The 24,948-nt window shown below is 43.9% G+C and overlaps 1 protein-coding gene across 2 annotated transcripts in view; it reads left to right on the forward strand.

Annotated features, from left to right (window-relative positions):
• The window catches only part of SV2C (synaptic vesicle glycoprotein 2C), a 134,256-nt gene that overhangs the window by 82,618 nt on the left and 26,690 nt on the right, over nucleotides 1-24,948 (forward strand). For both annotated transcript variants that reach the window (XM_036279819.1, XM_036279820.1), the window contains exons 4-7: nucleotides 20,377-20,510; nucleotides 20,977-21,066; nucleotides 21,918-22,028; nucleotides 22,475-22,563. In XM_036279819.1, coding sequence (XP_036135712.1) covers nucleotides 20,377-20,510; nucleotides 20,977-21,066; nucleotides 21,918-22,028; nucleotides 22,475-22,563 — 424 coding nt within the window. The remainder of the gene's footprint in view (nucleotides 1-20,376; nucleotides 20,511-20,976; nucleotides 21,067-21,917; nucleotides 22,029-22,474; nucleotides 22,564-24,948) is intronic.

The raw sequence follows: 24,948 nt of genomic DNA on the forward strand, positions 1-24,948 counted from the left end.
GAATCGCCATCAGAAATATGTGTTTTCCGATGGTCTTAGGCGACCCCTGTGAAAGGGTCATTCAACCCCCAAAGGGGTCGCGGCCCACAGGTTGAGAACTGCTGCTCTAGACTCTGAATAATTCATAATGTTGATGTAAATGGTGAGAAAGTAAATGACTCCAATGAGCAAGTAATAAATCCTTTGCCGTCGGGGTGGTTCTAATCCTTTGCTTTTAACAAAATTGAAGAAGGATCTAATTAAGTAAGTTGGCGGATGATTATTGATGTTCGATAGGTAACTAAGAGAACCTAGAGTTCATAGAATTGAACGATGGAGCAAAGCTCCCTCCATTCACATTTACTTACTTATATGAATAGGAATTAAGGATAAGTAATATTCATCCGTGGATAGAAGAACCAATGGTGGGGAAGGAATCCTCCATTTCATATTATTAAAAGATAGAGTTCCTATATAACTTAATTTTTTTAGTTTAAAAATTGTCACAAACTTACAAACTATAGAATATATTTTTATGTTGATCAATTATGTAAAAATGATAATAGCTCAATAAATAAACTGTTTTTGTCACTTAGAAAGCTTAAGGCCATGGGGTATTGTTTTACATTTTAAATTTAGAACATGTGTTTGTTGCAGAGCAGTATAATAGGTTGATCAATAAAACCACAAACATATGATTCATGCATAAAAATATACTTAAATTAGGTTAGAATTCTGTAGGGAGAGTGGAATGAAATTTCAAGTTCAAGGACAAAAAGGGATCACGTAAATTTTCCTTTTAATCAAGAGCTTGTCTCTGTACTTATTAAGTGGCTGATGACGGTTCCAAGTTTCTGTGATATTTAGATCGCACTGGCTCCATTTCAGAGTGACATCACACTTTTATTTAAGGTTGCCATTATTTACATTATGCCAGAAAGTTTAATCTTAGCAATACATATATATCCAGAGCTAAGATTAAAATGTCCATGTCAATTTAGAAATCTGCGAGGGGAATGGTTTCTCAAAATTCTTCGGGGTTAGGTGAACACAAAGTTGGGTTCCACATTTGTCACATTTGTCTCGGATTCCTTGACATGGAATGAGCTGCAGACTTCCCCAGAGAGTTGAATGTCTCTGTTCTCTTTCTTTTCCCACCACATTTCCTCCCCCCGCCCCCCGCAAATCTTACTGTTCTTACCATGAAAATTTTATCTTTGTGAAATGAATGTTTTTTAATTATTTGTTATAACTGTGATATTGTGATTTATAATAAAAAAAAATTGTATTTGATCATCTATCCCATTCCTGACAGGATTTCTAAAACCCTTGAAATTTCCTAAGTGGTGCATGACAAAGATGCCTTTATGATATGAATGAAATGAATTGGAAAGACCCCAAGGATGGGGGATGGTGGCCAGTGGAGCCAACCTTGTGACTAGAACTTTCAGCCCCACTCCCCTGACCTCTGGGAAAAGGGAGAGGGGCTAGAAATTGAGTTTAATCACCAAGGCCAATGATTGAATCAATCATGCCTCAGTACTGAAGCCTCCATGAAAGCTTAAGGCCTCGGGTATGGAGAGCTTCCAGGGCCGAGCATGTGGAGATTGGAGAGAGTGGCACCCTAGGAGAGCATGGATGCTCCCAGCCCTTTCTGTACTTTGCCCTCTGCATCTCTTCCATCGGGCTCATCTTGAGTTGTATCCTTTATAATAAACCAGTAATCTACGAAGAGAAATGTTTCTTTGAGTTCGGGCAGCCACTCTAGCAAATTATTCAAACCCAAAGAGGGAGTTGTTGGAACCTCTGATCTTGAGCCACTTCATCAGAAGCTCAGGTGACAACCTGGTCTTACAGTTGGGGGTGTGTGGGGGGTGAGGCGTGTGTAGTGTGACTGAGCTTAACCTGCGACGTGTGGTGCTGTCACTGAGCAGGTATTGTCAGAATAATCTTAGGACACCCAGCTGGTGTCTACAATGGCTTAGATGTGTGGGGAAGCACCTTCCCCACCCCCCACCCTCATTGTAATCGGTATCAGGATCTTTAATCACCACGTTGAAATCTTTAAGCTTACCTACAGGTGTAATTTAGAAACAAGTATTTCCATGTATAATAAAAACAAAATAACTTTTTTCGTCAGTTAAAATGAAAAACTACGGCAGAATATTCTCACTGCTTTTTAAAAAATATGAACTGCTATCCTCCTCAGATTTGGCAGGAGGTCAAAATGTAATGCACCTGCAAGTCTAGCCGCAGTGCGCAGAATCACAGCATTAGCACGTGGCTCCCCTTTCTTTCATGCCCCAAGAGTGCTGGTGGGAGCAGGTCCTGAGAAGCCCATCTGGAGCGAGAACAGCGCAGTGACCGCGGTCTCCTGTTCAGCTTCAGGAGGTGTCTCTCTTGATCTCACGCTTTCAACCCTTAGGAACTACTTGTTAACCATGGAAATTTCCAGGTACATAAGGCAGCATCCGATGCAGAGATGCCCTAATATTCCATGTGAAATACACAGTTTGCCCCAAAGTATTGTGAACCAACATTCATATAAAAATATTAGCAAATGAGTTACTTTCCCCAAGTGGCTCACTAAATTTTCTCATGGTGTAATACTAATATTTGTACTAAATCCAAAATGTAAATTATGTTTCTCTTTGGGTGATAAAACTTAGGTGATTTGCTTCCTCTTCAATCCTATTCTATATTGCTTGAATGTGGTACAGAAGCGTGTATTGTCTTTGTAACTGGGAAACAACAAAAGAGCTATTGGAGGGTAAAGAAAAAAATCAAAAGAATCCTAGGTAGGTATTGTGACTCTAGTTCACCCCCTTTCCTGGTGACGCCATGTGTTTATCCCCCAGGTGGGTACTTGGCAGGTGTTTATCCCCCAGGTGGGTACTTGGCAGGTTGAACCTGGGAGCCCCGTGGACTAAGCCGGGAGCGAATGAGAACTCTGGAGGGCAGGCAGGGTCTGAATGGCTCCAAGCTTCCCCTCAGACTTGCAAATAAAAGTAATGGAAGGTTTTAAAAGCGGCTCATCTTTGTGTATCTTATGGACCCAGGGTGCCCCCCAGCGTCAGCTAGGGTTAATCACAGTTCACCACTTGGAACACTGAACTGGAAGAGAGGGATGTGTTTGAGTTTTGTGATCCTTGTCAGATCTAATTTTCTGTCAGAAGCGTCTCCTGCCTCTGTCACCTCTGGAATTCAGTCTGTGGGAGGGCTCATGAGGTATTTTTTTAAAGCTCACTTCGGTTTGCCTTTGTGCAGACTGGATTCTGAAGGAGAGCAGTTTCCATGGAAATTCATTTCTTGGCTGGAATCCCACCACTCCCAAATCTTTTTTCAGTCCACGTTCCCTTTAAAATTTCATTATATTTTTCTTTTCAAGACTGGCCAGTTTACATCTTCACTTTGCTCTCAAAAGACTCACAGATAGAGAGCAGGCAGACAGCTCTGGGGTGCCGTGGGGGGACTAAGAAAGGAGAGAAGAGAGAGAGCTCGTGGACATGGACTACAGCGTGGACATGGCAGGGGAGGGTGGGGAGGGGGAGGAGGACAGAGGGGCTAATGGTGATGGAAAAAATTAAGTAAAATTTTAAAATTAAGTAAAATGGAATTGAAAAAAAAAAGGCAAAGGCATTTATAAAACACATAACCAAGAATTTCCTCCTGTCATGGGACTTGGCAGTCTCTAAAGTTGCACCTGAACTTCTCCCTGCCTCCTGCCAAGTGAAATGACGTCGAGACTTCTGAAAACCTTTTTCGTTGTGATTTTTCTTCACCTAGCTTTCTGTCGAAGCACCCCTAATTTGGCTTATCCAGGCCAGTCGTCAGCCTTCAAAGTGCAAGTGTTCTCTGTGCACCAAGCTCCAAGAGCCACTGAGTTAAGCAAATACATTCCTGGCTTTCCCAGTTATTTATAATCTTGTTAATTAACATACTATGTTATTTGTTAATCTCACAATTATTGCTGCCTCTGGAGAAACACCTATAGCTCGTGTGTGTGTGTGTGTGTGTGTGTGTGTGTGTGTAAGGAGCTTGGTTGTGAGGGATATGGTGGGAGGTAAAGGACTCACTGAGATCACAAAAGTCAGAATTACCTGATTTGAGTTTTTCTCTAATATGTTTTTATTGATTTTTTTTTTTTAAGAGAGAGAGAGGAAGGGAGAGATTGAAACACTGATGTGAAAAACATCGATTGGCTGCCTCCTGCACGCCCCCTACTGGGGATCGAGCCTGCAACCCAGGCATGTACCCTGACCGGGAGTCAAACCAGGACCTTTCAGTCCATGGGATGATGCTCAATCCACTGAGCCACACCAGCCGAGCTGATTTGAGTCTTGGACCCTTAAATAGAAACTGCTGCCTAACCCTTTTGTGGACTGTGTGGTGGCTAAGCAGGATATAGTTGTATTTGATTCATATAGATGACTGCTGGAGACTGCTCTGGGCAGCCTGGTCATGCAGAGGTCACAGCCTCAGAAATCTTCCTTTAGCAAGGAGGAATGGCCTGAGCTCCCTTCGTTCCCCAGGGTTGGCATTCCCCCTTCAGGAGTTACCTTAGCCCAGCAGAGCTTGGTCACCAGGGCAGAAGGAGCTTCAGCGTGGAACCTGAGCCCTGCCTGCCCTTTGGTCGTCTCTGCTGTGAAGAGCAAACAGAGTGTTGTCTGTTCAGATGCAATCAGCTGAAATCATGCAAAGCCCAAAGCCATACAGTTTGAATACTTCTAAATCAGACTAGTTTATAAAGTATCTTAGTCTGATGCCTGAGCTTTGGTATTTTACTGCTAATATAATTTTGCTGCTGCTGCTGTCATCTGACCATGCTTTTTAAAATTGAGATTATAATTTAAATAGAAAAAGGTGCAAGAATCATAAATGGATAGTTCGATGAATTTTGACAGTTTTATAAACCCAGGTAACCACCAGCCAAATCAAGATAATAATAGAATATTTCCATATCCCCCAAAAGTTCCCTCACACCCATTTTTAGTCTCTCTACTCTCCACCCCAGAGGCAACCACTGTTCTGATTTCTATCACCAAATATTAGTTCTGTCCATTCTTGACCTTCATAGAAAGCATGGACCCTCCTGGCTTCTTTCAGTCATCACAATGTTTTATAAATTCATCCATGTCATTGCATGTATCAGTGGTTCATTTCTTTTTATTGTAAAATAGTATCCCATTTATAGATACACCACAATGTATTCCTGTATTCTCCTGTTGATAGACATTTGGTTTGTTTCCAGGTTTTTGTGCTTTTTTTTTTAGGGGGGTGGGGGAAAGTTTTGAGGAGGAACAGGGATTAATTTTAATTTCTTTAAAGGCTGCTTTCTAATCAGTCTTATAAAGTCTTTTGAGTAGCCTCTGCTCTGCTTATGTTTTTATTTTTCTTGGATAAACACCCAGGAGTAGGGTTTCTGGGTTATAAGGTAGATGTGTGTTTGCCTTTATAAGAAACTGCCCATTCTCTGAAGTTGTACCCGTTTACACTCTCACCAGTAATGGGTGAGAGTTCTGATTGCCTCCGTGTCTGTGTCAGCCTAGGAATGGCATCTTATTGTGGTTTGAATTTGCATTTCTTTGAAGACTAATGATGTTGAACAATGGTCATTCAATATTAAGGCTGATTTTTTAAATTTCCACTATTTTCATTCTACAAAATGTCATTTAGCAGTGTCCCCGGGGAGCCTGACCTTGTTTTTCAGGGTGCATTTACAAGTATATAAGGATAAAAATGACAACCCTGATTGATCTACTTTGTAGCAAAAAAAAATTAGAGGAGCTGTAATTTAATAAAAACAAAATGCATCATGCAGGAATGAAATCTAAAGTCTTCAGAAAGTCACCCTGGTTGGTTTGGCTCATTGGTTAGAGCATCTGCCCATGGACAGAAAGGTCGTGGGTTCGATTCTGACCAAGGGCATGTGCCTGGGTTACAGGTTTCTCCAGCCCTGACCAGGGCTATGCAGGAGGCAATCAATCAGTGTGTCTCTCAACATCAATGTTTTTTTTTTCTCTCTCTCTCCCCCTCCCTCCCTCTCTTCTACTCTCTCAAAAAAATAAAAAATCAATGGGGAAAAAAATTAAAGTATTTAGAAAGTCTGTTCCCAAACCTCTGTTTGAAAACAAGCTTCAAAGTATCCTAATTCATCAGCTCTGTTAACTTTGTGGACTCGTGACACAAGCATAGTGACTGATTTGTAGCAGAATCTCTCATCCTGGCCACTATAGATCATTTGGGCTGGATCGTTCTTTGGGGTGGAGGAGCTGTCCTGTGCCTTGTCAGACGTTTGGCCACATCCCGGGCTTCTGCCCACTAGATGCCAGTAATAACGTTCCTCCCCTAAGCTCATGACAATCAAAAATGTCTCCAGACATTGCCAAATGTCTCCTGGGGTATGGTTATCATATTTAGCAAATACAAAGACAGGGTGTCTAGTTAAATGTGAATTTCAGATATACAACAAATAATTTTTTAGTATAAGTATGTCCAAAATATTGCATGAGACATACTAGTTTGTGTTTTTTTTTTTCCTTTTAAATCAAATCTAACTGGTGGCCTCTATTTCATCAGGCTACCCTGGGTGGGGGGATGGGTGCTGGGCAACAGGACTGGTGATGTATTAAGCAGAGAGATGTGTGTGAGGTGCCTGGCCCATGCGGGTGTGCTGTATCTGTTCTGGAATCTGCTGCAGACCTTGAATCCTCTCCATCTTTGTCCTTCCTGGAGGCTACAATTGGTGCTCAAAGCTCTTACCCTTTCCAAAACTGTATTCCGAGTGGGTACGCCGTGAGGAGGAAGGAGCCCACGAGAGAATCTGTGAGTGCTGGGAACCAGTCTTCCGGTCGAGCCGAGTTCGCAGCTGCGTCTCTGGGGCTGCCATCTGCCGGCACCCTAGTGCTCTGTCCCTGCGGCCCCCTGGGTTACTGGATCATTTCTCCCACATCGCAGCCAGAGAAGATGACGTGGAATGAAAAACTGCTGCATCCGTCCAGACTCAGTCATTCTGGGTTTGATTTTTCTGGCGCCATAGCCTTAGAAAACCATTCCCTGGGATGCACCAGGACCAATCATCTCCACAGTCGGTAGCAGCGAGGAACTTCTTTCTGGGCCAAGATTAATGACCCAAGCAGTCAGCCTTTCTAGAGAGCAAAGGTGAAATTTAACTCTGGGTAAGATGCCTGACATTTTGAAACAAAAGGGAAGGGGGGAGGGGGAGGAGAAATAGCATTTATGTGTCTCCTTCAGGGCCATAAATCAGGGGTGGGCAAAAGTGAATTAGCTTTCTGCCAACAACTGAACTGATTTGGGCTCCTACGTTTTATCTTCAGACAATCTGAAATGAAACATGCTTTAAAGATGTTAGAAGTGCCCCATGGGTTACATATCAGCTTATTAACTCTTAAGAGTTTTATTTTTCCAAAAGCAAGTCCAGTTCATGTGGGAAAAGTATTGCATTTGTCCGTGAGAAAATACACCCATTGCCCCCGGGGGAGCCGCCTTCCTCTCTGGCTGTCTGTCTGTGAGATATAGCACTAGGAACTGGGGGGACGAGGAGACGCTGGTCAAAGGGTCCAAACTTCCAGCCATAAGATGATTAAGTTCTGGGGCTCTAATGTGACTATAGTTCTGTATGTGTCATGGTGAGTATAGCTGATAATTATGTTGTGTACTTGAAGTTTGCTTAGAGAGTAACCTTAAGTGTTCCCTCCACACCATTAAAAAAAATGAGGAGTATATATGTGAATTAACTTGATTATGGTATCATTTGACAAGGTATACCTATATCAAATCATCACATTGTACACCTTAAATAAACACACAGTTTAGTTGTCAATCCTACCTCAATAAGGACAGAAAAAACAAACATGGACACACTCTGTGCTGTAAATCAAGTTCCAATATAGTTCATAAAACCACCAAGCATGTGCTCTTTCCACAAGGAAATTAGCTAAAGATCAGTTACCAAACAAACAAAAACTCCACATATTTGGAAGTTAGGAAATATGATAGATATGTTTCCAAAAACATAAAACTTTCAGTGTATCAGGCAGACTCTCTGAGTTTCAGGGAATCCAAGAATGGGTTATTTATTGATTAATGAAATAAGCATCTGTTGAGTGACTACTCTTTGCCACTTTTTTTTTTTTACTAAAGATCAACAAGATATGACCTCTGCCCTGAAGGGACGGACTTGCAGATAATCACTGTGTGCTGTGGCTTTTCTCTGTGTTGTCTGCGTGCTGGGTCGGTGGGAATTCACTGGATACCAAGAGAGCTCAGTGGGGGAAGTGAACACCTTTTAATGTGTCCGGAAGAAGTCCCAGAGCTGTCCCTCTGTGCCTGGTTGATAGAAGACTGCATTTAGGAGTGGACAGGGTGGGTGGTAAAGATGCTGTTACACACCAGGTAGCAAAGGTCGGAAGGAGAGATTTGTGAGGAGTGAGGCTGGAGAGAGAGCCAGGAGCCAAGTCTTGGGAAACCTGGCGACCACCCCAAGAATCGGAACTCCGTCCTGAAGGGCCAGTGGAGAACCACTGAAAGGTTTCAAGCTGTTGAGGGATGCGATGAGGTCTGTATTACAGAAAGATCTCTTGAAGGTACGTGACCATAGACTAGATAGGCAGATTGGAAGCTCGGAGCTCTGTTAAAGAGAGGTGGTGTGGAGATTATTTAACAACAGGGCATTGGCTAGTCGGAAGAGGGGCCAAAGCTCTGGAGCCTGGTCCCCGAGGCTCCGCTGGGCCAGGTGCTCCCCCTTTTGTTGCTGGATGGTGGAGAGCTTCCAGGGCTCGAGGGCTCGGGGCAGTAACCACGACATGCCTGCTTCAGTGTTCCAGCAGCGGGCACAGCCTGCAGGTCCATGCCAGCTGCAGCTCAGCCCTGTTAGGGTGACCCACGTGAGGAATGACAAGGGCCTTGACTCAAGCAGGGATGGAGAGAAAGGAACAGGTTTGGGAGAAATACAGAAAATACAGCTGCATTTCTCAGTGATCCACTGGCCATAGGGAAGGAGGGTAGAGGGGGACTCCCACATTTGTGGCCTGGAAGACTGTGAGGAAGGTCAAGTGTCTCCACTTGGGTTGGGGCCTTTGGGGGAGCATCTGATGGCAGTAAACCTCAGGGACTTGAGGTGATCTGAAGGCTCTTCTCTTGGGAGGTTAAATTGCATACAAGGGAACAATATCTGGCTACGGGGCTAATAGAGTGGCCCTCTCCAGAGCTGTATTTCCATCCACTGTTATCGGGATGAGGGTGTGATGTCCCTTCCTTGAGGCACAAGGCCTGGAATCCAGAGCTCCCAGAACACTCCCTCTGTGCCTGGTTGATAGAAGCATGCGTTTCCCAGCCCGTTAGAACGGAATTTCTTGGACATAAATGACAAAACTCTGAGAGTCATTTTGGGCCTGAATCATGAGCTAAGCAGCTGTTTCACCTGTCAAGTGTTATATGATTTGTTCTGGATCAGAGGCTATAAGGCCCAAATGGAGCTAGAAAAAAGGGAGCAGGTAGAGAGGTCAACAGTTAACAGAGACGTATGAGCATGACTTCGGAGTTAGCAATAGAGAGTGCTTGGGCTGACCTCTGTTGTCATAACTCTGGAAATATTACAGCCCCCTCACCCCAGGAAAAACTCTTTCCCTGAGAATGAATTCCATTAGCATCTTTGTGTCGTATAATTACAGATCTTCTGGGAATGGACAAAGCTTTTGTTGATCACGAGCAAGACCTTGCTGAGGACATGTGCAGAGAACAAAATGAAATCCTACCTGGAATAGAATAAGAACCATGAAGTTGTATGGAGCACTGTTTAGGGGGAAATGTACTTTCAGGCCAACTACTTGGCAAGCACACTGACTGAGTTGTTAATATTACAGAACAAGTATCATTATTTTGCCGAAGTACTCTACCAACCTTTATGCACTTGTGTCAAAACTAACTGCCGTTCGCAAGTTTGTTTTGTTTTGTTGAATTTTGGAAGTGTTCCATGTCTTACCATGGTTCTATACTCAAGAGAGATTTTCTTGTGGCCTCATCTGCTCCTGGCACAAAAGCCTAGCATCAGAGAGAACTTAAGCCCTGGAAACGAGCGTTAGAGGCTGTTAGTCTAACTTTCTACCTAATGTAAGAATTCTCAATATTTACTTTTGTTTGTTTTTCAGTTTCTTAAGACTATACCTGTTTACAAAATGAACAAAATTGATTTATTATTTTTATCAATGGACATCAGTTTATATTTAATATAAATCTGCAAACATATACAGTTCATCTTAAATTATTATTTATATTAGTAAAATAGTGAAGGAAAGTTAATGCATGCCCCTATACGCTATAAGATAATAAAAGTGAATATACACAATGTGTATTTATAGAGTAATGAGTTGCCTTTACATTTATGATATGTTTCATTAATATATGGTCAAAATTACATCCTATAGGCTGTTGTAGGATATTTTTGTATTAAAATCGTTGATGAAATTTTGATTGACCTACATTATCATAATGTTAGTACTATATGGTTGTCTATCTACAAAAGAGAATTCCAAAGGGCCTTTGTTTAAAACAGACACACAAACATCTATCTTATGCTATTAGCTTTTTTCAAACACTCAGACCCATTTTTCCTAGTAGTGGTTGGGAAGCGCCATACTTGAATGAGTTTTGCATGCTTGCACAAGGAAATCTTTCCAGAAAGGTCCTCTCATTTGCTCTTTTTATATTTATAACACTCACAAATGATATTCCAGAAAAAAATAACCCTACAAAATAAGCCCATGAATTTCTGAGTTTCAGAAGCCACCAAGAAATTTGTTTCTTTGAAAGCAAGGTTAAGGTCACAAGCCCAACTCAGCAACCAGATAGATAATGTGACTTCCTCTGCTGTTGGCCACTCTCTCTGTGCATTCCAAATGTTGGGACCTGAGCTCAAATCAGAAACTAGCAAGAAAGGCCAGCCTGTTGCTTGGGCTTTCTCTCAGAGACATGACTGCAGCGGTTAATTGGAATTTAACCCTTAGCCCTTCTCCCTAGGATGTGTAATTCCAGTTGAATTGGCTCTCATTTCTGGGAGGCGTGACTATGTGCTGCAGGCAGGTCCCTGCCAGTTTCCCCCGCAATCATGATTGCTGTGTGTATCACTGTTGGCAGTAGTGCTTACATGCTTTTGGCTCAAGATGCAACTGGCCTCTGCCCCGAGAATCCAGCATTAGAACGTGACTGGAGTTACAGGCCTGCGGAAATGTTCTCTCCCACCCAGAGGGATGCCAGGGTAGCCTCTGCCACTTTCTCGCTGCTAACTGTAATGAGCACAGCAGAGTCAGTGTTAGGTCCGTCACAGTCAGAATTACCAACCTTCGTTCCGTCCCGAAAAGTGTGTGCAGAGTGTCGCAATTATCATTCCAGTTTCCTTATCCTCTCTCTTTTTCCGTCAGACCTTGGAGTTCAGAAAACCAAAGGCTTGCAATTCTTTGACAAGTTTTTTTTCCCCTTTTTGAGTAAAAAGTAATACAAGATGACACAAATCTCAAAAATTGAAGAAATAATGCCAGAACCGGAAACCCTGCAGTTTCCCGCTCCCTACCCTGAGCAACCATTTCAAATAGCGCGGTGTATTTCCCTGCCACTTGTTTTCTAGATCTAATGATATGTGTCATGTGTATGCAAAAATGCAATCACTACTATTTACACTGTTTTGAATGGAGCTTTTTTTTCACTGAGCAATGTAACTTGGACAGTTTCCAGAGCAGTTCTATCTCATTCATTGCCAGTAGTTATGTGGTGTTCTACTACACGACCGGACCATAGTTTAACTACAGTATTTTCCTCACACACACTTTTTTAGTTTTTAAACAAATGAGAAGGAGGTGAAAGACAGCAACAGGAACTGTCCACCTGCATCTGGTTAAGCCTTATGGAGTCACAGACAAAACTAGATGCATGACAACCTGAGTTCCCTGTCAGGGATTAATATTTCATGCCGATTAGATAGTATTCATATTTTAGATCAGTGGCATGTTAAAGGGATACAATTTTATTTCTGTGAGAATAAAAGCAGAAATTCTTCTGATCACAGTTCCCTTCCTAAGCTTATTGAGAAAATGGATTTTAAGCCACTTTTCCAAAGAGAATTGTAGTTAGCTATGTGCCTTGTGAGTGAAGACCACCAACAAATAAATAGGTTATTTACTTCTTAACTATTGAAAACTGATTTCACATATAATATGTAATTTATTAATTAATATTATATTTATGTTTTAAAACTTTGGATCTATCTCTTGCACCTACATTCTGCCTTCTTGCCAAAGGCTGTCATGGATGATGTGTAACTGGCAAGCAAATCTCTATAGTTGAGGGAAGTGGGTGCTAATTCACCACCGTGTCAGGGACAGAGCCCGAGTTAGAATTCTCCAGGTGCATCACGCTTCTGCCTCTGCTCCCTGAAAGGTGCAGGCAGTCGGGCAGCTGGGGAGCAGCTGGTTTCTGCAGCCAGTGCACATCAGCTGGAGGCTGTAAATGGCCTTGATCATTATGCAAGACACATAATGCTCTTATTAGCGCCACGCTGATTAGCGCTGTGCAGAAACTGCTTTCCAGAACACCCTAATTGAGGTCCTTCCTTGCGTGGAGTTTACATTATGTTTAGAGAAATCCCTCAGTATGACATTTTAATGGGTATTTGTATCAAAGTCGAAAGGACATTCAGAACCACCATCCACACAAGAATCTTTTTTTTTTTTTTTAAGGCAAGGCATGGTGCTAACAGAAAAGGCTCGTGTAAGAGAATCCATTTCCTAAGGCAGATGAGTGCCCTTAAGCAACAACCTGCTTCCCAGTTGCTTGTGGCTTTCACATTCCGGTTCTTCACTCCACGCTGGCATCTCCTCACATCCTGATGTTTGTGGTTTACGTTTTTCTATCACTCTGAAATCCAGATTTAAGCCATCTTACAGTTTAGCTGCGAAGAGGTCCCAAGAATACACGACTGCGTAGCTACAGTGGTTAGCGTTTCATCCCTTCATTCTTGTATTCATTTTTAATTCAGACAATGGTATTTTCATTTTACAAAGTATATGCTAGGTCATTTCTCACTGTGTCTATCCTTCACAGACCCACACTGTGTCTATCCTTCATTCGGGCCACAGGATATCATCCATCAGGCTCTGACACACAAGCACACACCCAGGGCACATCCTAAAAGGGGAGTGGAGCTTGGACTCCCTCCGACCACTCTGGGGCTCCCCTCTGTCTCTCCAAACCGCTGGGTTATAAAACAGTTGGAAAGAATTAGGGATCCGGCATGGCACAGTCCATCCTGACTGGTCTCCTCTGCTCCTTAAATACTGATCTGAATTGTATCTCTAACGTAGATGTTAGAAATTTAGAAGGGATCAAGCAAAAACAAACAAAGAACCCATAGACACAGACCATCATATGGTGGTTACCAGAGGGAAGGGGGTGGGGGAGGGAGAGGAGGGTAAAGCGGGGATACATAGTGACCAAAGGAGACTTGACTTTGGCTGGTGAACACACAATACGATATACAGATGACATATTATAGATTTTTACACTTGAAACCTATCTAATTTTGTTAACCAATGTCGCCCCAATATAGTCAATAAAAATTAAAGAAAAGAAGAAATTTAGGAATTTGCTGTCTTTGTTCATGGACCCAAAGCAGAAAAGAGATTAGGCTAGGGCTCTTGAGAGAGACAGCCCTGCCCCTGCTCCACCCCAGCACACTGCTTCTCAACCTGGTCCGGCACGGCGGCACTGTTCACCGTGTTCACTAACAAGCACGCCTCTTCCTGGCCTCTGACTCCGAGAGGCCAGGGTAAGTCTTGTTAGCCCCCGCATCGCAGCATTGTGACTGGTACATACAAGCACGCAATCACAGTTCGAAGGAATGAACAAAAAGAAATTCAAGATATCACTAGACATTAGGGAAGTACGAATTAAAACTGTGATGAGATACCACTACACACCATTTTAAAAATGGTCATTTTTAAAAACAAAACTGATAAAAAAAAGTGGTGGAAAGAATACGAAGCAGCTAGAACTCTCGTATATTGCTATTGGAAATGGAAAATAGTTTGGCAGTTTCTTAGAAAGCTAAATATATACTTATCATGTGACTCAGCTGACTCACACTGAGGTATTTACCCAAGAGAATAGAACTTTGTGACATACAAACACCTGTCTGAAAAGTTTATAACAGCTTTATTTATACTCACATGAACCTGGAAACAACCCAAATGTGCTTCATCTGGTGAGTAGGTAAACAAACTGATATATCTGCAAAATGGAATACTACTCAGCAGTGAAAAGGAACAAGCTATTGATACGTGCCACAATCTGCATGAATGCATTATGATAATAAGCCAGACTTTTAAAACTGCATACAGTATGATTCCATTTACATGACATTCTAGAAAAAGGCAAAACTATGGGGACAGAGAACAGACAGTAGGTGCCGGAGCTTAGGAATGGAGGGTGGGTTGACTCCAAAGGGGCAGCAAGAAGGACTGTTTTGTGGTGATGGAACTGCTCTGTCCCGTATATGACGGTGGTTGTATAACTCTGCATTTCTCAAACTCGTAGAACTGTATAACTAAAAAGTAATAATAAATTTTACTGTATACAAGTTTTTAATTTAATGTGCAAAAGTAAATTCAAGATTGTTTTGCCGTTTAGTGTAAATTCAGAAAGACGACAAGTACAAAGAGAACCTGAGCACCTACTGTCTTAGTAGCCTGCAGTGATTTTGCGCACGTTCCTGTACACACATGCATACAGTGTGTGTTTGCCCTCGTTTAACAAACATTTAAAGGACACTTGCTGTGGACCAGGGCTTGTGATGGGCACTGGAGGTATATTGGTGAGTAACAAAAGCAGAGTTCCTGCTCTCCTGGTGGGGAGGGGGACAGATGGTAAACGCGTGAATAATTCAGTGCCCGTGACAGCTTTAGATAGCAGTAAGTGCTCGGCAGACCATCAGACGGGCCTTGGTGAGAGAAAGTGGGATTGAGTGTTTGGGCCTCTCTGAGGAGATAACCCTAACAGACCTGGAAGGTGTGAAAAAGGCATCCAGGTATGTAAACATTCAGGCAGACAGTCAGGCGGGAAAATGTCAAATGCAGAGACCCTGCGGGGACTGCATTGAGCACAAGATCCACTGAAAAACCCTCCCACTGCAAACCTCCTAGCAAGATGGGGTAGAACACAGTGAACATCCTTTCAGACACATGGCTAGGCCTCCCAGGAACTATGACAAAGCTACTAAGAGGGAATTAAGTTTTGTTCAAAATAACTGACCGCAGGTCGATGGAACAGGCCCAGGCCGAGCAAGGGGACCTGTAGGAGATGAGCTCAGATGCACAGGGAAGGGTCAGCTTCTGTCAGCCCTGGAGGCCATAGTAAGCTACTTGGATTGATTCCAGAACTATTAGGAGCTGTTGGAGGCTTTCAAGCAGCTGAGTGAAGTGCTCTTGTTGACATTTTAAAAGGACCATCTGGCTGCTGTGAGGAGAGTGGACTGCGGAGGACCAGGCGGCAGGAAGGGAGTGAGGCTCCTGCTGCAGGTCCGAGGGAGGGCTCCAGCCCCACGCTCTCTGCGCTGTGGAGATTGGGAGAACTGGGAGGCTTTGAGACACGTCTTAAAATGGAACTTGCTGAGAGACTGAACATTGAGGGTAGCGAACATTGAGGGGAAAAGGAGGAATCAAGGATAAAGTCTTGGTTTAGGGCAGGAATGTCTAGGTAGCTGGCAGTGTATCATTTGCTGAAATGGGGAAGATTGAGGAGGAAACAAGAATTTTCTTTGGTAGCGAGGAAAGAAATCAAAAGTTCGTTTGGACACAGTACCTGAGATGCCCATTAGGCATCTTGGTGAAGATATAAATAGGATGTTGGAGCTCTGGGAAGAAAACAGGCTGTATTTCGGAAACAGTGGCGTGTAGATGCTGCTTAAAGTCATGGAAATACGGGAGTCCACCCAGAAAGAACCTGTAGGTAGAGAAGAGGAGTAGTGACCAAGATTTCAGGGGCCAGTCAGAGGACGAACCAACTAAGAAAACGGAAGAAAGCCAGTGATGTGGGAAAGAAACGAGCACATGTAGTGATGCGATGTCAAGGAAATAAAAGTTGTTCAAGGAGAAGGGAATGGTCAACTCTGTGGAATGATTTAGAGAGTTTGAGTAAGATAAGGACAGACAAGTGACCATTAGATTTGGCCAGGTGACCTTGATGAGCACAGTTTCTGTGGAATTATGGGACAGAAGCCTGTTTGGGTGAGAAAGTGAAGACAGTTGCAGTAGACCATGCTTTTGAGAAATTTTGCAGCCTTAGGAACAGAGAAATAGCAGTGCAACTGGAAAGGCGTGTGGAGGTTAAAGAAGGGATTTTTCTTAGATGGTGGAGATAGATGTGCTGATGGAATGACCCATCAAGTAAGGTGAGAGACCATGAGGATGAGGGCTGGACTGGCAGGATAATCACAGGAGTTTTGTCCTTGAGAGCGCGAGATGTCTGGGCTCCAGAGGCCACGTGGGCAGGTTGGCTTTAGATAGGAGCGTGGACAGTTCATCCGTTGTAGCCACAGGGAAGGCAGAGAGATACGGACAAGTCCGGTTAGGTGGGGAGATTCAGGCGTGAGAAGATGAGATGTATGGAGTCACTGTGTGTTAATTGCCTCAAAGATACAGCCGGTGAGGTCAAGAGCATGGAGTGGGGTGGGCTGCTAGAGATTTGAAGAGAGACTGGAAAAGGGTACAGTAGTTTTGGAGACTCAGAGAAAAGCACATTACAAATAAATGGAGAGGGAAATGGGTGGATAATACACCCTGGAGAGAGTGAGACCACCACACTGCATGTCTGTGTGCACATGTACACGTGCACACACAACCCCCAAGCAAAGGACCAGAAGACAGACTTCACAGCTAATGCAGCACAGAACGGTCTGCACAGCAGCCAATGGGCTGAACTTCAGGTGGACAGAAGCGTCTCCACACGAAGAAACTACATTCTAAACTGAGGAGAGTGGACTCGGGACCAGCTCATTCTCCTCTAGCTTTAGACACACCTTCCCCTGTAGACTGAAGACTGCTGAACAAATCACACTGCAGTCTGTCCCTCCACCCACGGACGTGATGATTGGGAGCAGTAAGAGCGAAGGCAATATTTCTAATGCTGTCAGGGAGGAGCCTGAAGTCCTTGGTGAGGCATCTGGAGAAGTCGGAGCGAAATCAAAGGGCCTGAGGTTTTAAAGAGAGAATACAATTCTCCAACTTCCTTTATATCAATCCGGTTAGCGATAGACCTATACCTACAAAGAAAAGTGTGCTGCACAAACTGACTGGTTTTAAACAACACAAGTTCGTCACCTTACAGCTGGGGCAGTCAGGAGTCCAGATGGGTTGACAGGAGGGGAGGATACGTGTCTTTGCCTTTTCCGGCTCCTGCCAGCCACCTCCCTTCCTTGGCTCGTGGCCCCTTCCTGCAGCTTTAAAGTCGGTGCTGGAGCAGCCTCACCTCTCCCCCCACCGGACCTCAGCTTCCCTCGTTGCATCCCCCGCTCCCCTCTGTCCTGCCTCCCTTTCCCCCTAAGGACCCTTGCCCTTATGTTGGACCCAGTCATATAATATGGGATAATCACTTTATCTCAAGATCCTAAACTTAATCACTCCTGCAAAGTCCTTTTGGCCTGTAAGGTAACAGTCACAGGGGTGGAGCATTAGCGTGAGGCCGTCTCGGCCAGGGAGGGAGCATCATTCTGTCTACCACAAGGAGCCTCCTGCTCTGTTTGCCAGTGGGACCTTTTCCTTAGTTAAATAACGTCGTTAAAAAATAAACAAACAAACAAAACCCTCCTGCTTTGTTTGTAAAACTGCATCTTCAGAACTAATTTATTTGAACAGAGGCACCAGAGACCTTCCCCTCTGTTGTCTTTGCTCTTCCCCACCTACGTACGGGGCTGTAGCTTGAAATGAAAACCCCCTACTTGCCTGCACCGGCCATCTAAAGCTTTTTGCTTTCATCTAACGTGTAAAATAATAGGATCCAGCGCTCTTTACAAAGACATTCTCTCTCTGAAGCTCTCAGATCAAATGTGAACAAGGTATGTTTTCTGTTTCTTCATAGAATTTCTTTTGCATTTTAGATATTTGAGACTTGGACCTCTGCTGCATAAAACATTGAGAGTAGACATCCCTTCCTAAAGTTTACGATGTAGTTAATTTAGCAATTCACATCATCCTTATGTAGTAAATTCCCAGAAAACGTTGATTAATCTAAGACTGATATTACACGTTTACAAATTCTGTGTTTAAGAGTGAGTGTGGCCCTGGCCGGTTTGGCTCAGCGGTTAGAGCGTCGGCCTGTGGTCCCGAGAGACCCGGGTTTGGTTCCCGCTAAGGGCATGTACCTCGGTTGCAGTTTGTCCCCGGCTCTGATCAGTCGTGTGGGTGGCAGCCACTCGATGTGTCCCTTCACGTCGATGTTTCTCTCTCTCTCTGTTCCTCTCTCCCCCTCCTACTCTACCTGAACAAAAAATGGAAAAATGTCCTTGGGTGAGGATAAAAATAAATAAATAAATAAAATTTAAAAAAAAAAAAAAAGAGTGAGTGTGGCCCTGGCCAGTTTGGCTCAGCGGTTAGAGCGTCGGCCTGCGGTCCACAGAGACCCGGGTTCGGTTCCCGCTAAGGGCATGTACCTTGGCTGCAGTTTGTCCCCGGCCCTGGTTGGGTCGTGTGGGTGGCGGCCACTCGATATGTCCCTTTCACATCAATGTTTCTCTCTCTTCCTCTCTCTCCTTCCTGCTCTATCTGAGTAAAAAATGGAAAAATGTCCTCGGGTGAGAATAAAAAAAAAAAAAGAGTGAGTGTGCACGGACAGAAGGCCACGTGTGCTGAGACTCTGCCCCAGGTGCTTAGGGAAGATTCTGAGGTATAACTTCAGCTTTGTGGCTTTGAGGACGTTATGTTCCCTCCAGAATGTCACTTGGCTCCCGTGTAAACAGCAACTAATTATGCTGCTTTCCTTGGGGGGGGGAGGGGTAGACCACCTGATTCTTGTTCACAAAAAGCTTTATAATAAGTACCAAGCATTGCCCCCAATTAAAATTTGGCCTCCCATACTTCATCTATGCCTCTACAAATGTCCTCTCTGTTTTCAATTAGATTTGATATGCCTCATTATTTCTCATTTAGAATCATGTTTGAATTTTGCTTTCAACCGTTTTATATTCATTTAACTATAACACGGTCTTTTTTCAGTTCGTGAAGAGATTTCTGTTTCTATCCCATCAAGCTTATTCTTGTAAGAAAAGTACTATTTGGAAATTTAAAATTCTCTTGATCCATTGGATGATATGTGCGTGTGGAGAGATGCCCCAGGGCCAATTCTTAATCATCGCGCTGGTCAGAGTTCCGGTTGGCGCAGGGAGGGTACTTTCCTAAGGGGCCAGTAAGAAGAGTTATGTGGGAATGGCTAAGAGAAACCACAAAGGAATAATAACCTAGCTGGGAGCAGAAGGGCATCCTGTACCCACCTACGTCTCAGAGGGCAAGAGGAGGGGGTGTTGCCAGAACCTGACAAGATCTCTGCCTATAGAAGGGTCCAGGGGATGAGCACACCCAGGCCCAAACCTCTACCCTGCCAGGGGGGAGGGAAACAAGGGGAACATCCTGAACCCTGCCCCCGCTCCCTGTTCTCTGCCAGTGCTGCCTTGATTCAAACCCAAGTGCAGGCGTCCGCAGGGGTCCCTTCCTGGCACACAGTACGGTGGAGTGTGGAGAGTGGTCTGTAGAAGCAAACAGAAGTGCACACTGTCCGCAGGGGTCCCTTCCTGGCACACAGTACGGTGGAGTGTGGAGAGTGGTCTGTAGAAGCAAACCCAAGTGCAGGCTGTCCGCAGGGGTCCCTTCCTGGCACACAGTACGGTGGAGTGTGGAGAGTGGTCTGTAGAAGCAAACCCAAGTGCAGGCCATCCGCAGGGGTCCCTTCCTGGCACACAGTACGGTGGAGTGTGGAGAGTGGTCTGTAGAAACAAACAGAAGCTCCTCAGCACAGTGGTCCTTTGGGAAAAATGTCCCAAGTTAATTTATCTTGGCCTTCAAATTTTGGTTGTATGTAAACACACTTAGGTCCTGAACCTTTTGGTGCCAAGCATCTTTCTTGTCAGCCCCGCTCTTGGTGGGCTTGTTGCCAGTGGCAGTGTTATTGGTGGCACTGAGCTGGTCACTGAGGCTGATGCCCGGGTCAGCTCGTCCTTTTGTGAGTAGACAGGTCTGACTAATGAATTCGAGATGCAGACACCACAGTGCCGGTGGAGTCCTCGGTTCCCCAGCAAGCGGCCTGAGAGGCGCGCTCCCTTACTCTTCCCATCCTCCTTTCCAGGGTGGAGCTTCAGCATGGGGTCGGCCTACCAGTTTCACAGCTGGCGTGTGTTTGTGATCGTCTGCGCCCTCCCCTGCGTCTGCTCGGTGGTGGCCCTCACGTTCATGCCTGAAAGCCCGCGGTTCTTGTTGGAGGTAACGCTTGTATTACCTATACTCAAGGAAGCCACGTACGTTGGAAAGACTTGCTTGTTAATTCCAGGAAAGTATGTTCGCCTCTTTGGGAAGAATAGTTTTCCTTCCTACTGTGGAGGGTTTGGAGACACGCTTCCAACAACCAGCATGTGAACAAGCTGCCTTGTGGGCAGAAAGCACTGATGTTCCCCCTCAAGCAATTTACTGTGTGCTTAATGGAGAGGACATGGCTTATGGTTTCATAAATGCATTTTACCGCCCAGGGGTGCTGTTTCTAGTCACAGCACAGCCATTGAACTGCTGAGGTACCCAGGATACCCAGGTCGTCTGTAGTTCCAGGGGGACATACCTAAATGCATGTGCACCATTGCACCCAATGTGATCTGACGATTCCAGATGGTATTGGAAATCAGGGGGTAGGAGTGCTTCACCTCCTAGCACTTCACTGTCTATTCACATTTGTTAGGTCGGAAAACATGATGAAGCCTGGATGATTCTGAAGTTCATTCATGACACCAACATGAGAGCCCGGGGCCAGCCTGAGAAGGTCTTCACGGTGAGCACTGGCCCTCAGGGAGGCATCGGGCCGGAAACTTTTCTGAAAAGGCCAGATTGTAAATCCCTCGCTCTGTCCCTTCCATTCCTTGTACTTCGCACTTACCTAGGCCGGCCACACTGCTGTTGAATGTGCTGTTCCCTCTGCGTGAATGTCCTTAGATTCTCTTCTTACAAAGTTTGTTCTCAATGGGGAAAGCCAGTCTAAACGAATGAAAACTGGGTGCCTGGAATATTTTTAGAAGGAACATGGTTTTTAAATCTTTTGATATATGCAGCATAGAGTTAGATGGAAAATGTTTTGTCTAAAATGGGCTTAAGGGGACATATACTGTAAGACGTAAGTGGGCTGGTTAGGCTATGGGAGAAGGAAGAGAGGGTCACAGTGATGCTCCAAGAATAAAAGTTTGATGAGAAAGCTTTACGAGCTATGGTTAGGGGTCAAGTTCATCAAATAAGTAGGTTCCAAAGAAAAGTATGTACAATCACTTTAGTCCAAGCAAAATCGTTCTTAATCCAGAAGCTAACCTGTCCAGATGCTGTGTCTGCCAGTGTGTGCCTTTGTGTAATGATTCAGAGAAGGGCATTTTGGTTTCATACTATTCCATTGCTACTTGCCCTTGCCCCATTTCTCTGTGGCATTCCCTCCCATTCATTCTTTATTCAGTTCTTTTAGGTGCCCTTTGGGTCTGTATACTTACACCAGCAGTCTCATATGTGTATGGAATGGTTATCAAATACCTGCTTTTTTGTTGGAGTCAGCTTTCGCTCCTTTAAAAACAAATAGTAAGCCTGACCTGAGCAACTTCAGAGAAGAGAACTCAGCATTTTACCCTCTATTGCTCTTTACAGGTAAACAGAATCAAAACCCCAAAACAAATAGATGAGCTGATTGAAATTGAGAGTGACACAGGAACATGGTACAGGAGGTGTTTTGTTCGGATCCACACAGAGTTGCATGGAGTAAGTAAAAAGCCTGCCCTGAACTGTTGGCCAACTTGTTGCATTGGAGGTTGTCAGAGCAGGGTCAACTAGACTAGTTCCGTGAATGGGGTTTTCCCCACCTGTGTCTAGGACACTTGACTCATGGGGTAGGACCAGGTAATAAGCTCTCCTTGGGATCATCGGGGTAACTAAGACCTTCTGTCTTTGGGAAGGGAAGGTGTTTGGCAAGGAGTCTTGGCAGTGACGTGTGCCCTGAAGGCTTGAGTTACTTTGCCCATTGGCCTCCAGGAAGCTGATAAATGAAAATTTCAATATTTGGCTTTCTATAGTCTTTGGTTTTTCCATTTTAAATTCAGATAAATCTAGTACAAAGACAACTCAACTTTTTAATAATTTTTTGGAGGACGTAGGGAGTGGATTTGACTAGATAACTATATAAGTAAACTAACTCTAATATTTTACAGATTTGGTTGACTTTTATGAGATGTTTCAACTACCCAGTCAGGGAAAATACAATAAAGCTTACAATTGTTTGGTTCACCCTATCCTTTGGGTAAGTGATATTTAAATTCCTGGTGAGTGATATCTTTAAATTTCCACACTGTAATTCTCAGTCATGCTGCTTTCTTATGCTGTTTGGTGCTGTTAACTTTTAGAAAAAAATTTTTTTCAGTCTAGATTTGCTAACAGTTATGGTTTTATAACCCAATCATCTTACTTATCTTGTCATAAAGCTGAGGTGGCAAAAGCAGTAGTATCTGAAATGTTTTATAAGACCTGGATGATTTGTCTCCCTTGACTCCTCCACCCTCCTCTCCTCACGTGCCTGGCCTCGGCCTCACCAGCCTCTTTGCTCTTCCTTGAACATGCAGGAATAACATGCTACACTTTCAGGTCAATAGGATCTTTGTGTCTGGTGGAATCCCACATTTAAACTGCAAGTTCTCTGCCTTATCCCTAAATGAGAACAGGCGATGATCAGATAGGACCGATCTTTCCCAGGGCGGTGAGCTGTAAAAAGGGACAAACGAGGGAAGCGGTGGCCGGGAGACCTAGCATCTTGTTCTGCACGTGACTTGGAGGCATTACTAAGTTTCAGTTCCTCATTTCTAGGTTGAGAGGGTTGATTTAGAATATGTAATGTAACTCCCACCCAAGTTCTAGAAAACCTATTAGTCTATGAAGGAAGAAAAGGATGAAAATTAAGATGTATTCAGAGCCTACTATGTGTTAAACTCTAGACTAGGTGTTAAGCAAGAGAAAAGTTCTCTCAAGATGTGAAGAGTTCCATAATACTTATCTGGTTTGTTTGTTTTGTTTAATAATTTATTATTGACTACATTTTAAGCTTTGTGGTTTACTTACTGATATCCCCCAAACCTCAAGCAGCGCATAGCATTTAGAAGATATTTAGTAAATACTTACTGAATAAATAAAACTGAGCTGAAACCCCTCCCCGTCATTGATTACAGACATGCTTTCTCATGGTTACTATTTTTAAAGTTTTTTGTCCTATGTATATGACTAGAGAGCAATGCTATAGATGTTGCATCTCTGAATCATTTCTTATTCAGTGGCCACCACTCATACATACATTCACAGTAATTTAATTCATGATCTATGAAATCCTGAGCCGATGATGTTTCTAGAATCCTGATGGCAATGATGATAAGACTACATATGCTATCGTTTGAGCACTCTCTATCTGCTAGATACTTTGCCTCCCATTTAATCTGAGCAACCACCCAGGAACGTGGATGCTATCGTCAGTCTGGTATTAGAGATGGGGTTCCTGGGGCTTAGAGAACTGGCTGAAAATCATACAACTTGTAAGTGGCATGGCCAGGATTCGAAACTAGTGTGCCTACCCGCAACAGAATAAGCTAGAGCAATGATTCTCCAAATCTAGTGTACATCAGAGGAATCACCTAGAGGACTCCACCCCTAGAGTTTCTGATTCAGCAGGTCTGGATGGGGCCTGAGAGTTCACATTTCTAACAAGTTCCCAGGTAATGCTGATGCTGATAGTCCAAGGACCCCACTTTGGGAACCACTATTTTAGAGGATTGTTGTCCAGTAGAAACATAATGGGAGCCACATGTGTCATTTTTAATTTTCCGGCAGCCATGCTAAAAAAAAAAAAAAAAGGAAAAGGAAACAGGTGAAATTAATTTTAATAATATATTTTACTTGACTCATTATGTCTAAAATATTATCCTTTCAACGTATAGTCAATATAACAATGATGAATGACTTCTTTTACATTCTTTTTTTTATTGGTCTTCAAATGTGATATTTTATACCTGAAGCACCTCCCAGTTTGGACTAGGCACATGTCAGCTGCTCAGTGGCACATGTGGCAAGTGGCTGCTGTACTGAGGAGCACGGCCGCGTGACTCGGCTGTTACCTGTTAGAATGACACGTTAGAGGCCAAGAGGCAAAAAGTGGAAATAACCTGGAATTTCAGAGAATCACCTGCATGGCCCTTTTCCCAGCTTTGAACTGCTTTGAGAAATGGGGCTCCACCCCCGGCTAGCAGTAGAAGAGTAGCATAGGAACCAAGAAAGAATCTCCATTCATAAAAGAGCGTCTTCTTTAAGGGCTCTCTTGGTTTTTGGACACCAGAAGTTTGTACCACCAGACTAGGAGATGCGACTCCTCGGTGCAGCCCGGGATAATGAGAAAACTTCAGGACTAGCATGCCACAGATGGGTAGAGGGTGGGATTCTTACACATGTCTCCTCCCAAATGAGGCTTCAGGAATTATATGCCTGAGGTTCTCCAGGTAACCCTAGACCATACGTCTACCTTGATTTTTGCAGACTTCATTGTGGTGGGGAGAGAGCAGCACAGATTACTGCTAGATGATTCATAATGTCTCAGGGAGCCAGTCTTCATTGGAGTACTTCCTCAGGAACCGCTCCCTCTCTGAACTTG

This window comes from Molossus molossus, unplaced genomic scaffold, assembly GCF_014108415.1.
Source record: "Molossus molossus isolate mMolMol1 unplaced genomic scaffold, mMolMol1.p scaffold_m16_p_3, whole genome shotgun sequence".
Lineage (NCBI taxonomy): Eukaryota > Metazoa > Chordata > Mammalia > Chiroptera > Molossidae > Molossus > Molossus molossus.